We start from the raw sequence: 15,000 nt of genomic DNA, 5'->3' as shown, positions 1-15,000 counted from the left end.
TGTCTGTTTGTAAAAAATCCCATTTCAAACGGCAGAAATTAATATGTAAGCGCCTATGGCTATATCTAGATTAGGCGCATACAAATGATCACAATAATAATAATAATAATAATAATAATGAAACTGAACGCACTGCATTTTTTCACAATGACCGTAGTCCGCCGCTTGTGCATAACGGAGTGAAACTGACGAGCCTGTTCAGCGCGGTAGTGGTTTGCTGTGCTGCATAGCACGCTTTTCTGTACCTCTCTTCGTTTTAACTTTCTCAGCGTGTTTTTAACCCAAACATATCATATCTATATGTTTTTGGAATCAGAAACCGACAAGGAATAAGATGAAATTGTTTTTAAATCGATTTCGGAAATTTAATTTTGATCATAATTTTTATATTTTTAATTTTGAGAGCTTGTTTTTAATCCAAATATAACATATTTATATGTTTTTGGAATCAGGAAATAATGTAAAATAAGATGAACGTAAATTTGGATCGTTTTATACATACAAAAATTATTACAATTTTCCGATTTTTAATGACCAAAGTCATTAATTAATTTTTAAGCCATCAAGCTGAAATGCAATACTGAAGTCCTGCCTTCGTCGAAGATTGCTTTACAAAAATTTCAATCAATTTGATTGAAAAATGAGGGTGTGACAGTGCCGCCTCAACTTTTACAAAAAGCCGGATATGACGTCATCAAAAAGTATTTATCGAAAAAATGAAAACAAATGCCCGGGGATATCATTCCCAGGAACTCTCATGTCAAATTTCATAAAGATCGGTTCAGTAGTTTGGTCTGAATCGCTCAACACACACACACGCACAGACAGACAGACAGACAGACAGACAGACAGACAGACACACACACACACACACACACACACACACACACACACACACACACACACACACACACACACACACACACACACACACACACACACACACACACATACACCACGACCCTCATCTCGATTCCCCCTCTATGTTAAAACATTTTAATCAAAACTTGACTAAATGTAAAAACGATACGGTTAGTTGTGCGGGCGGCGCACTTTGGCAAGGGGCTAGTTGACATATTTATCATATACAAGAGCCAAAAGAGGCGAAATTACTTGATTTTCAGCACTTTCTCTAAATTAACCCAACCGCTTGACTCTCCGTGAGTACCAAACACATTGCCTGTGGAAAAAGTTTTCGCCTGAACAGGAGTTTAAAAAAAACCAAACATGGCTTTGGTGCGATATTTTTTTTTCTTAAAAACAAAGACAAAAGCCGAATAAGCCCATGCTTCATGGTTCAGCTCGTTGTCCATTTTTTAATTTAATTTTCTTTTCTTTTTTTTAGTTGCCAAGCATGTTATTGTGGGGCGCGTTGTCCATTCTAATGAGATGTAATTGCGACGGGAAAACTGATAAAAGTGAACTAGCACAGAACATACTACATGTAACCTAATAAGTTGTGTGTGTTTTCTCACAAGAGCTGTCTGAAATGTATCAAAATCCGTGTAACGTACCTTCCAAAATTCAACATTGCTTTACGTTTTCTTCTTCTTCTGACTTCATCATTCATGATGAGTTGTTCGGTGACAGTAAACATCGCCCTTCATTTTGATTGACGAAGCAGAGTATCACAGTGACTTTAACATGTTTTCTTCCATGGAGCATAGGCCAGCCCATCCTGCTATAGGCATCAATCAATCAATCAATATGAGGCTTATATCGCGCGTATTCCGTGGGTACAGTTCTAAGCGCAGGGATTTTTTTTAATGCAATTTATATCGCGCACATATTCAAGGCGCAGGGATTTATTTATGCCGTGTGAGATGGAATTTTTTTACACAATACATCACGCATTCACATCGGCCAGCAGATCGCAGCCATTTCGGCGCATATCCTACTTTTCACGGCCTATTATTCCAAGTCACACGGGTATTTTGGTGGACATTTTTATCTATGCCTATACAATTTTGCCAGGAAAGACCCTTTTGTCAATCGTGGGATCTTTAACGTGCACACCCCAATGTAGTGTACACGAAGGGACCTCGGGTTTTCGTTTCCCGAAAGACTAGCACTTGAACCCACCACCAAGGTTAGGAAAGGGGGGAGAAAATTGCTAACGCCCTGACCCAGGGTCGAACTCGCAACCTCTCGCTTCCGAGCGCAAGTGCGTTACCACTCGGCCATGGGTTGCTTAGCTTATGTGATACTTTTGTTCAAACCGTAGGTGACGCGTGTATTATTCAAAAGAACTCAAGCACATTTTCTGACAACAAAATCTATCTGCGAAATAACAGAAGGCTTGCATATACAAAGTGCACACGGTATTGCTCAAGTACACACATTTATTATATAACGGCACGGTTGGCCTAGTGGTAAGGCGTCCGCCCCGTGATCGGGAGGTCGTGGGTTCGAACCCCGGCCGGGTCATACCTAAGACTTTAAAATTGGCAATCTAGTGGCTGCTCCGCCTGGCGTCTGGCATTATGGGGTTAGTGCTAGGACTGGTTGGTCCGGTGTCAGAATAATGTGACTGGGTGAGACATGAAGCCTGTGCTGCGACTTCTGTCTTGTGTGTGGCGCACGTTATTATGTCAAAGCAGCACCGCCCTGATATGGCCCTTCGTGGTCGGCTGGGTGTTAAGCAAAAAAAAAACAAACACAAAAAAACAAAACAAAAAACCCCCACACATTTATGAAATTGTAACACCCAAATGTAAGTCTGTCAACACAAAGACCATATTTTTAGTATCCCTGTAATATTTGCTTACGTATGTATCCTGGGAATTGGCGACAAAGGTAACATCCATAATTTTATAATTTTATCCTAATTTCCCTGCACCTCTGTCCGTGTCATCTGTGAGTTGTGCAGTCTCAATGTTCTGTCGTTGCTTCTTTCTTTACACCCCCGGTATAGGGGTGTGTATAGGTTTCGGTCGATGTGTTTGTGTGTTTGTGTGTTTGTGTTCGCATATAGATCTCAAGAATGAACGGACCGATCGTCACCAAACTTGGTGAACAGGTTCTATACATTCCTGAGACGGTCCTTACAAAAATTGGGACCAGTCAAACACACGGTTAGGGAGTTATTGGTGGATTAAGATTCTACAAGGACTTATAGAGAAACATATTCATGGTCAAAGGGAAATAACCTTCTCAGTTGGTGGCAGTGAGAATGGGTGCAGTGAGAATGGTTATTTCCCTTTGACCAACGGGGGTGTTTTTCCTACCTCGAAGGAATTTCTTGTTTCGTTCTGTCGTCTGTCTTCTTCTTTGTGTGTGCAATTCTTGTGCCTGAAGAAGACCCCAGTGGTCGAAACGTCGCCAGTATTTGTTTAGTTTTCGTCATTCTAACGTTTCGTTCAGTGCTTTTTGGTCTTATTGTTCATAATTTTATCGATTTAAATTTGCTTTAATAGCTTGACCTGTGGTTGTTTTTTTACCACTTTTATGTTCTTTATTTGGTTATAATTACAAAGTCTGCCTAGTGAATCGAAAACACACGAGTAAGAATGTTGCATGACTTACATCGCTCTACCCGAGCGACAGTAACGTATTTGTCTTTTTGGGGCATTCTCGACAGTATTGTATTAGCGTTTGTATCAGTCGAAAGTCCCAGTTACTGCCCAAAGTCACCACAAACCAGTGCACATAATGACAGCTAGTTTAGGTTGATTGAACATTATTCTTGTGAAAAATTACCCCAAGGCGATAGTAATTGCGCATGCACTGAAAAATGTGGTTCGTACAAATAGCGAATGTGTTCTGCACCTTCTGATGAAAACAGGCCCCTAAAATGCAGAATTTTAGTTGGAATTGTTGTCAAATAACACAAAATACGATTGGGCGCAAAAGCCAAGTGGATAAGATGCCGGCCTCCTATGCCAAGAATTAAGTGTTCAAATCCCGGCCTCGCTTGGTGGGTTAAGGGTAGATTTGTTCGATCTCCGACGGGCGCAGTGGCGTGGTGGTAAGACGTCGGCCTCCTAATCGAGTTCGAATCCCGGTCGCTGCCGCCTGGTGGGTTAAGAGTGGAGATTTTTCCGATCTCCCAGGTCAACTTATGTGCAGACCTGCTAGTGACTTAACCCCCTTCGTGTGTACACGCAAGCACAAGACCAAGTGCGCACGGAAAAAGATCCTGTAATCCATGTCAGAGTTCGGTGGGTTATGGAAACACAAACATACCCAGCATGCCTACTCAACGTAAGCGGAGTGAAGCTGACTAAGCTCTCAGAGTATAGTTTGGGGAACCCAAATGGGCAAACGAGCTCACACGTAACCAGAAAATTCTGGAACGCTGAAGAAGAAGTTCGACCTCCGAGGTCAACGTGTGTGGAGATCTGCCAGTACCTTAACTTCCTCCACGCACACACGCAAGCACACGGTAAAGTTGGGTTGGTTATAAACACAGGCAAATACCAAGCTTTAAATTTAAAAAGTTGTTTGCTACTATACTAAGAAAAAGAAATTGCTAAAGAATATTTTGGACTTTATTAATAGAATTTGTAACAATTTTTCATAAATTTTTTATTTTTTTATTTACCGTATTAGCATATAAATTATCATGATTGTATTGATTGTATTTATTGTTCAAAATGCCCCCATGGGTTATGGACTAATAAAACTTGAACTTGAACTTGTCCTTTGATATCGGCGTATGGCTGACTAAATGCAATGGCGCGGTAAAACGGTCATACACGAAAACCCTCTATTTGCAAGAGTGCACGTGGGAGTTTCAGTTCATGAACTCAGAAGAAAAGAAATGTAAAGGCCAGTGTTAACCCTGTGGTCGCATCATTCTCTTCACTGCTGGACTGATGTGCACTAAGCCAAACTGGGTGCCACCCAACTGTGTGGCAGCAAGCTGTGGGGAACAACACATCTCAATTTCAACCAATCCGACCTCGCGGAGGTGAACCACCCACTTGGGTGGCACACAGTTTAAAAAAATCAAATTGATGAGATCGAAACAAATTTTACCCCAGATTGCCAGGTCGGGCGCGCCATTAACACCTTTGGTAAGGTCGGTTACCAGGCCTTTGAGAATAAAGAATAGTGTGTGGGGATTTTACAGGGTGCCCCCACCCCACCCCCATCAACAACAACGACAACAACAACAACAAACAACCCACACATATGCCGATAGGCTACCGTCTACTTTGTTCTGTTCAGCGAATTACTTCATACGGTGTCCACACAGAAGCGTATGCGACTGCAACCTATAGGATGAAACGTGTCCTCGTCAGAAGCACGAGCGCACGCGCACGTGTGTGTGTGTGTGTGGGTGTGTTCCTTCGGAATTTTTGTTTGTTTGAGTGTGTGTGTGTCCCTCTGCGGTGAGTGTATGTGTGTGTGTGCGTGTTTTTTTCTGAGAGAGAGAGAGAGAGAGAGAGAGAGAGAGAGAGAGAGAGAGAGAGAGAGAGAGAGAGAGAGAGAGAGAGAGAGGAGAGAGAGAGAGCGAGAGAGAGAGAGAGAGAGAGAGGAGAGAGAGAGAGAGAGAGAGAGAGAAAGAGAGAGGAGAGAGAGAGAGAGAGAGAGAGAGAGAGAGAGAGAGAGAGAGAGAGAGAGAGAGAGAGAGAGCTTGTATGTTCTTGCGTGCGTGTTTGTTTGACCGTCTCCTTCTCATCTATCATTCGTCATCCCTCGTACATACATCATCCCTCTTACATACATCATCCCTCTTACATACATCATCCCTCTTACATACATCATCCCTCTTACATACATCATCCCTCTCACACACATCATCCCTCTTACATACATCATCCCTCTTACATACATCATCCCTCTCACATACATCATCCCTCTTACATACATCATCCCTCTTACATACATCATCCCTCTTACATACATCATCCCTCGTACATACATCATCCCTCGTACATACATCATCCCTCGTACATACATCATCCCTCTTACATACATCATCCCTCTTACATACATCATCCCTCTTACATACATCATCCCTCTCACATACATCATCCCTCTTACATACATCATCCCTCTTACATACATCATCCCTCTTGCATACATCATCCCTCGTACATACATCATCCCTCTTACATACATCATCCCTCGTACATACATCATCCCTCTTACATACATCATCCCTCTTACATACATCATCCCTCTTACATACATCATCCCTCGTACATACATCATCCTTCTTACATACATCATCCCTCGTACATACATCATCCCTCGTACATACATCATCCCTCTTACATACATCATCCCTCTTACATACATCATCCCTCGTACATACATCATCCCTCGTACATACATCATCCCTCTTACATACATCATCCCTCTTACATACATCATCCCTCGTACATACATCATCCCTCTTACATACATCATCCCTCTCACATACATCATCCCTCTTACATACATCATCCCTCTTACATACATCATCCCTCTTGCATACATCATCCCTCTTACATACATCATCCCTCTCACCGCATGGTTTCATAATCAACTCATTTGAAGTTCTCTTGTTTTGTTATATTTTATTTTCTTAACCTAGTATTGAACTCATAATCACACCACATTAATTTTCACCTCACAGATTTTGCCATTTCCACAAAATCATTGCAGCTGTCGCACACAAGCAGAAAAAACACTAACATCCTATATATAGGTCTTTAGCCACAGTTGAATGGAACCCGAGTTACTTTCTCCTTCAGGTAGGTTTTCAGAATCAGTTCTTCATATAAATGACTAAACTTATACAGGAAACTAAAGAGCAAAAAGCATAATTAATCGGCGCAGAGATCCCCAGATGGTGTACAATTTGTGCTAGTTTGTTTTAGAATGAATTTGTAAAGCGCCTGGAGCCAATTGATGGGACTCACCGGAAAAAAGTTATTTATCATTATTATTATAATCAGGGAGGGGCTTGGTTTGGCCATCCTGGTTCCTCTCTGGTTCTGGTGACGTCATTTACCCCCCAAGTCCTGATGCTGCGATCAGTACTCCGGGTAGTTGAGCGGTTAATATGAACCTCCCTTTTTGTATCCTGTAAAAAGTAAGAGAAATGTACAGTGACAAGATACCCTCCTTTTCGTATAAATCATCCTTATAATTACTGTGGACCGGTCCAGGATTTTAATGAGATACGACATCGATTGAAAAAAAAACCAAAAAAAAACGTGGGGTGCAGTGGCCCAGTGGATAACACGTCGGCCTCCCACGTGGAAGGTTGAGAGTTCAAATCCCGGCTGCGCTTGGTGGGTTCGAGGTTGAGATTTTTCCGATCTTCCAGGTCAACTTAATTTTAGACCTGCTAGAGCCTCCCTGCACACGCAAGCACAGGACCAATTGTGCACGTAAAGTATCCTGTAACCCATGTGAGAGTTCGTTGGGTTATGGAAACAGGACAATACCAAGCATGCATCCTCCGAACACGGAGCGTGGCTGCCCAAATGACGGGGATAACACAGTCATACACGTACAATAAGCATCCAACTGGTGCACAAACACGAGTTTATGCGGGAGTTCCAGCCCATAAACGCAGAAGAAGAAGAATAATAATAAGAAGAAGATTGAACAAAACACGACGTCTCTTCTTGACCCCCCCCCCCCAGGCTAAAGAAAAACGCCTGGCATGTAAAGTTAGGGCCGGTATGGGAGGAGTCGAGCTTAGAGACTGTATTGTCCGGAATATAATAGAGAATACTACGTGGTTTGTTGTGTCATACCAGATTTACACGATTTGCTTTTTTAAATATTGAACTGCGAGCAAAAGCAAGCTTTTCAATATTTGAAAAAGCAACTCGTGTAAATCTGGTACGACACAGCAAGCCATGTATTATTCTGTTTATCCTACATACTGTACTTACATGCCATCAGCTCTAAACATCCGACGTCGACGTGTACAAATTAAAGACCCTTCTAATGGAATCTAGATCTCATCGTGCAATCTTTGACGTCAAAGCAAAGTAACGTCACTCTGGAAAGTATTGCGTGACGTGTTTGTTCTAAAGATTCTTTCATGTAAAACATCAAGCGCAAAAGTGTTTCCATAATGACGATTTTCTCGTTTACTTTGGCATCATTGGCAGTGGAAAAACAGGTCCCCGCCAGACTAGTTTTACATGGCCTCATTCACATGAAGTGTAGTGAACGATATTGTTATGTCACACGCTTTCCTTCTTTGCCACTACTAAAGCAAACGTGTGCAAGATTGTATGTTACGCGCTTTGGAGCATGTGCAAGAACGGATTCAAACTCGAAATCGTCCCTCCAAAAACCCCAAAATGCACACACGACTTTTATTTCTCCTGCTGTTATCGTTTCTTCTCTTTACAAATTCTTCAACGCTCAGAATACTGAAAACGGCATCCCAGACGACAGTACTGTTTCCATACGCGAATTTAGCTGCCCTTGGAAAGTGGCTCGCTCAGGTTGGCCTGTTAGTCTGACACTATAAGGACAGAGTTGTGAACATAGATGACAAAGATCCCGGAAAGAACAAACATTTCGCGGATGCAGACACAGAAAGACGTCATGAAGATTGCGATGTTTCAAAAGATACAGACTGTGACGATGACTGTGACGTCATTCACATATTCCGAGACGTCATTTATAGTTGTTCGGTCACTTTCGTCAAAAAGTAGATCTCTCCACAATGGCTGCTCCTGTGTTTAGGTTTATCAAGCGTGAGTACGCAAAACGTGTTTGTTCTCTCCTCTGTTGAAGCTGTGAGACATAATCGCCATTACGAGCTAGTCGTGTGACAGAGAGTTTTCTTGCACACTCGACTGCTGCTGTTTCACTCCGGCTAAAGCCGTCGTGAAACATCTACAGTCTCGTGTGCAAGAAAACTCTCTGTCACACGACTAGCTCGTAATAGCGGGTAATGTCATGAGTGGTATCTCACACGTATGTGGGATAAAAGTCTTTATCCTCGACTCTCGCATAGCGACCCTGGTCACATCTGAAACGTTGAGAAAATCGTTTGCACGAGAAGGACTGTACTACGTGCCTTTAATTTTAACTTGAACCACTATTTTTTTCTCCATTTCATTTCATTTACTCTATCATCCCAAAGCTAGGAAATTCGGGTCGCTTCCTCCCAGTGGAAAGCTAGCAGCAACAGTAGTCGCGCTACCTAGGTGTGTGCGTGTGTAGGTGTAATAAGCCACCTGCATTTATGGCAGAATGACCGAAGTCTTTTACGTGCTACTGTAGTGACACGGGGGTCGAACATGGATACCATATCTGAGTCTGCACATAAAGTTGACCCGTGTCCGTCCCTGTCGGGATTCGAACCTGGGACCGTAGGACCACAAGTCCAGTGCTCCACCAACTGAGCTACCCGGTCCCCTATTAATTGCATACAGCAGAAAAAATACCTCCACGGTTGGAACCTCCACGACCTCCACGACCACCACGACCTCCACGACCTCCACGACCACCACGACCACCACGACCATCACGACTCCAACAACTGAGCTACCCGGCCCTCTATTAATTGCATACAGCAGAAAAAATACCTCCACGGTTGGAATCTCCACGACCTCCACGACCACCACGACCTCCGCGACCTTCACGACCACCACGACCACCACGACCACCACGACCACCACGTCCACGACCACCAGGTCCACGTCGAGGTCCACCTAAAACAAAATGGAAACAAAATATCGTTAAAGGCATACTAACGCACTCCCGTGTTTACAAAGTGTAGTTTGCCCACAATCGATGTCAAACGCACCATAAGACCATATAATGACGATACGTCACCATGCGCGGACCATAATACATGCATTACAGCTTGTTCTAGCCTCTGAAAAAGTGAGGATGTCAACAAAGCCGCGGTGTTCTCTCCCTTGCATCAACGTTACATGTGTTGCCAAATCTATAAATAGGACGATCCAGATCAAAATGAAAATTCAAATATCTCAACATTTAAGGGGTCCTAGACCACAATATTTTGCAGGGAACTTAATTTAGTCTGTCTCCAGCTGTTGGTAAAGCAATTAGCGTGTATAGTCATCGAGTACATATGGCTTTAAGCGAAATGAAAACATTCAGTCAATCTGTGGAACTCACGGAATGAAATTAAACGCACTGCATTTTTCTCTCTCACCAAGACTAGTACAACCATAGGTTGGCCAAAACCTCGTAGCCCAGATAGTGCTGACACCTAATAACTCTATGGAACCACTGCTGTGTCTTTTAAAGATAACGGTCACCGATTTACCCCCCAAAATAGACGTCAAGGATAAGGATAAGGATAAGATTTTATATAGTCCATGAGGGTAACCTCACAGAAATTCGGGCTGCTTTCTCCCTGGGGAAAGCGAGCTGCCATACAGTATACGGCGCTACCCATTTTTTTTCCTGCATGCGTGTATTCATGTTTCCAAGCCCTGAGACTTAATGCCGTGTGAGATAGATTTATTTTACACTTTATTTCAAGTCACACGGGTATTTGGTGGACATTTTTATCTATGCCTATACAATTTTGCCAGGAAAGACCCTTTTGTCAATCGTGGGATCTTTAACGTGCACATCCCAATGTAGTGTACACGAAGGGACCTCGGTTTTTCGTCTCATCCGAAAGACTAGCACTTGAACCCACCACCTAGGTTAGGAAAGGGGGGAGAAAATTGCGGCCTGACCCAGGCCTGAACACGCAACCTCTCGGTTCCGAGCGCAAGTGCGTTACCACTCGGCCACCCAGTCAATAGAGAATACTACATTGCTTGCTGTGTCGTACCAGATTTACACCAGTTGCTTTTTAAAAATATTGAACTGCGAGCGAAAGCGTGCTTTTCAATATTGGAAAAAAGCAACGAGTAGCCATGTAGTATTCTGTTTATCCTACATACTGTACTTACGTGTATTACACCCCCGGTATAGGGGTGTGTATAGGTTTCGCTCGATGTGTTTGTGTGTTTGTGTGTTTGTGTGTTTGTGTGTTTGTGTTCGCATATAGATCTCAAGAATGAACGGACCGATCGTCACCAAACTTGGTGAACAGGTTCTATACATTCCTGAGACGGTCCTTACAAAAATTGGGACCAGTCAAACACACGGTTAGGGAGTTATTGGTGGATTAAGATTCTACAAGGACTTTAAGAGTGACATATTAATGGTCAAAGGGAAATAACCTTCTCAGTTGGTGGCAGTGAGAATGGTTATTTCCCTTTGACCAACGGGGGTGTTTTTCCTACCTCGAAGGAATTTCTTGTTTGACTCAAAACGTCCCGCAGTCGAGGCGTCCACAATCAATACGCTTCTATTCTTTTGGAACCTCGATCTCTCCCAAAGCCCCGTGCAATTGTTGACGTTTTGGAACCTCGATCTCTCCCAAAGCCCCGTGCAATTGTTGACGTTTTGGAACCTCGATCTCTCCCAAAGCCCCGTGCAATTGTTGACGTTTTGGAACCTCGATCTCTCCCAAAGCCCCGTGCAATTGTTGACGTTTTGGAACCTCGATCTCTCCCAAAGCCCCGTGCAATTGTTGACGTTTTGGAACCTCGATCTCTCCCAAAGCCCCGTGCAATTGTTGACGTTTTGGAACCTCGATCTCTCCCAAAGCCCCGTGCAATTGTTGACGTTTTGGAACCTCGATCTCTCCCAAAGCCCCGTGCAATTGTTGACGTTTTGGAACCTCGATCTCTCCCAAAGCCCCGTGCAATTGTTGACGTAAAGCAAAGAAACATCACTCCAGAAAGTATAGCGTGACGTGTTTGTTCAAAACATTCTTTTAGGGGAAACAGCTGGTGCAGAAGTGTTTCTATAATGACGTTTGTCACGGTGACTTTGACATCATAAGCAGTGGAACAATCAGGTCCCTGCCAGACCAGCTTGACATGACCTCATGTTCATGATATACACACGTGTGTTTTGAACGATATTGTTATCTCATGAATACGAGTGGTCTCTCTCACGTATGTAGGATAAATAGTATTTTGCCTGTGATATTTTCAGAGTATATGTTAAAACAAGTGTGGAAAAAAACCCGAGAGAAATCAATCGGACAGACTTTATGATACATAATGTAGAATATGATGACATTCCAAGACAGAGGCGGACGAGGGGGGGGGGGGGGGGGGGGGGGGGTTCTGGAGTTTCCGGAACCCCCCCCCAGCAAAAAAATAAAAAAAAATTTTTTTTTTTTTGGGGGGGGGGGGTTGTTGTTGTTGTTTGGGGTATTAATCAGTGACAAAATCTGCTGCCTGAAACTGGTAATGATCATCCTCAGAAAGCACCCGATTGCACCATCATTTTTGCATCCTTTTTTTCAAAATTTTCCGGGGGGGCATGCCCCCGGACCCCCCCTAACACCATTAAATGCAATACCTAAACATTAAAAAAGACCAACCACAGTCAAACAAACAGAACAACCAACCAACCAAACAAAAACACAAAAAACAATAGTCAAACAACAGTCAAACAATAGTCAAACAAACAGTCAAACAAACCAACCAACCAACCAACCAACCAACCAACCAACCAACCAACCAACCAACCAACCAACCAACCAACCAACCAACCAACCAACCAACCAACCAACAACCAACCAACCAACCAACCAAACAAAAAACAATAGTCAAACAATAGTCAAACAATAGTCAAACAATAGTCAAACCAACCAACCAACCAACCAACCAACCAACCAACCAACCAACCAACCAACCAAACAAAAAAACAAAGAAACAATAGTCAAACAATAATCAAACAATAGTCAAACAAACAGTCAAACCAACCAACCAACCAACCAACCAACCAACCAACCAACCAACCAACCAAACAAAAAAACAAAAAAACAATAGTCAAACAATAATCAAACAATAGTCAAACAAACAGTCAAACCAACCAACCAACCAACAACCAACCAACAACCAACCAACAACCAACCAACAACCAACCAACAACCAACCAACAACCAACCAACCAACCAACCAACAACCAACCAACAACCAACCAACCAACCAACCAACCAACCAACAACCAACAACCAAACCAACAACCAACCAACAACCAACCAACAACCAACCAACAACCAACAACCAACCAACCAACCAACAACCAACAACCAACAACCAACAACCAACAAACAACCAACAACCAACCAACCAACCAACCAACCAACCAACCAACCAACAACAACCAACAACCAACCAACCAACCAACAACCAACCAACAACCAACCAACAACCAACCAACCAAGCAAGCAAGCAAACCAACCCAACCAACCAACCAACCAACCAACCAACCTAAGCAACCAACCATTTCATTTTCATTATATTTAGTCAAGTTTTGACTAAATATTTTAACATCGAGGGGGAATCGAAACGAGGGTCGTGGTGTATGTGCGTGTGTCTGTGTGTCTGTGTGTCTGTGTGTGTGTGTGTGTGTAGAGCGATTCAGACTAAACTACTGGACCGATATTTATGAAATTTGACATGAGAGTTCCTGGGTATGAAATCCCCGAATGTTTTTTTCATTTTTTTGATAAATGTCTTTGATGACGTCATATCCGGCTTTTCGTGAAAGTTGAGGCGGCACTGTCACGCCCTCATTTTTCAACCAAATTGGTTGAAATTTTGGTCAAGTAATCTTCGACAAAGCCCGGACTTCGGTATTGCATTTCAGCTTGGTGGCTTAAAAATTAATTAATGACTTTGGTCATTAAAAATCTGAAAATTGTAAAAAAAAATAAAAATTTATAAAACGATCTAAATTTACGTTTATCTTATTCTCCATCATTTGCTGATTCCAAAAACATATAAATATGTTATATTCGAATTAAAAACAAGCTCTGAAAATTAAATATATAAACATTATTATCAAAATTAAATTGTCCAAATCAATTTAAAAACACCTTCATCTTATTCCTTGTCGGTTCCTGATTCCAAAAACATATAGATATGATATGTTTGGATTAAAAACACGCTCAGAAAGTTAAAACAAAGAGAGGTACAGAAAAGTGTGCTATCCTTCTTAGCTACCCCGCCACGAGTATACGGTCTTGCTGAAAAATGGCGTTGCGTTCAGTTTCATTCTGTGAGTTCGACAGCTACTTGACTAAATATTGTATTTTCGCTTTACGCGACTTGTTTTCATTTTCATTACGTTATTGTCCCATCTCTGGGAAATTCGGGTTGCTTCCTCCCAGTGGAAAGCTAGCAGCAACGGAGTCGCGCTACCCAGGTGTATGCGTGTTTAGGTATAATCATCCACCTGCACTTATGGCAGAATGACCGAGGTCTTTTACGTGCCACAGTGGTGACACGGGGGTGGAACATGGATACCGTCTCTGAGTCTGCACATAAAGTTGACCCGTGTCCATCCCGGCCCGGATTCGAACCTGCGACCCCAGGATCACAAGTCCCGTGCTCTACCAACTGAGCTACCGCCCCCCCCCCCAACCAACCAACCAACCAACCAACCAACCAACCAACCAACCAACCAACCAACCAACCAACTAGCCAAACCAAGAAAATCCCACAGTCGGACAATCAAGACAAACTGAATTACGTGTACCACGGCCGGAGTCTTTCTTTTCGTCACTTTCGGATGACCCACTGTCACTGTAGGAGCCTTCTTCCTCGCTGCCGAATGATCCAGTGTAACTGCCGGTGTTCACGCCATAACCTCCGTTTTTGCCATAACTGCCATAACCTGTGTAAGTGCCATAGACTTCGTTTTTGCCACGGCCATTGCGATTGCCTGCAAACAATAATGAAAGTACACCCATTGAAAATCTGTTTGGAATCGGGGAAATAATACAATGAGATCATTTATAAATTCTTACTGAAATTTCAATTTTTAATCAAAATTAATTAAAAACAAAGTAACACACTGATTATTTACTGTTAAGATTCTGAGTTAAAAGGCTATATCCAATAGCCTCGACCTATTCTAACATTGCTTAACCAAAATGTCAATCAATTTCATTGACAAATTAGATCACCTTAATGCGTCCTCAACATTTTTGAAAAAACCCACTGATATAATGTCATCAAAAACATTTATCTTATA

At 42.6% G+C, this 15,000-nt stretch overlaps 1 protein-coding gene across 2 annotated transcripts in view; it reads right to left on the bottom strand.

Moving 5' to 3' along the window:
- Positions 1–6,489: 6,489 nt before the first annotated feature.
- The window catches only part of LOC138950700 (RNA-binding protein FUS-like), a 9,374-nt gene continuing 863 nt past the window's right edge, over positions 6,490–15,000 (bottom strand). Inside the window, exons 2-4 of one of the 2 annotated variants that reach the window (XM_070322417.1) lie at positions 14,497–14,688; positions 9,498–9,623; positions 6,490–7,018 (exon numbers count right to left, since the gene is read on the bottom strand). In XM_070322417.1, coding sequence (XP_070178518.1) covers positions 6,993–7,018; positions 9,498–9,623; positions 14,497–14,688 — 344 coding nt within the window. In that variant the 3' untranslated portion in view covers positions 6,490–6,992. The remainder of the gene's footprint in view (positions 7,019–9,497; positions 9,624–14,496; positions 14,689–15,000) is intronic. The other variant, XM_070322419.1, reaches the window with a different exon arrangement.

Source organism: Littorina saxatilis, linkage group LG16 (assembly GCF_037325665.1).
Source record: "Littorina saxatilis isolate snail1 linkage group LG16, US_GU_Lsax_2.0, whole genome shotgun sequence".
Lineage (NCBI taxonomy): Eukaryota > Metazoa > Mollusca > Gastropoda > Littorinimorpha > Littorinidae > Littorina > Littorina saxatilis.
Note: the sequence above shows the minus strand (reverse complement) of the source record. Positions and strands in the feature narration are given on the sequence as shown.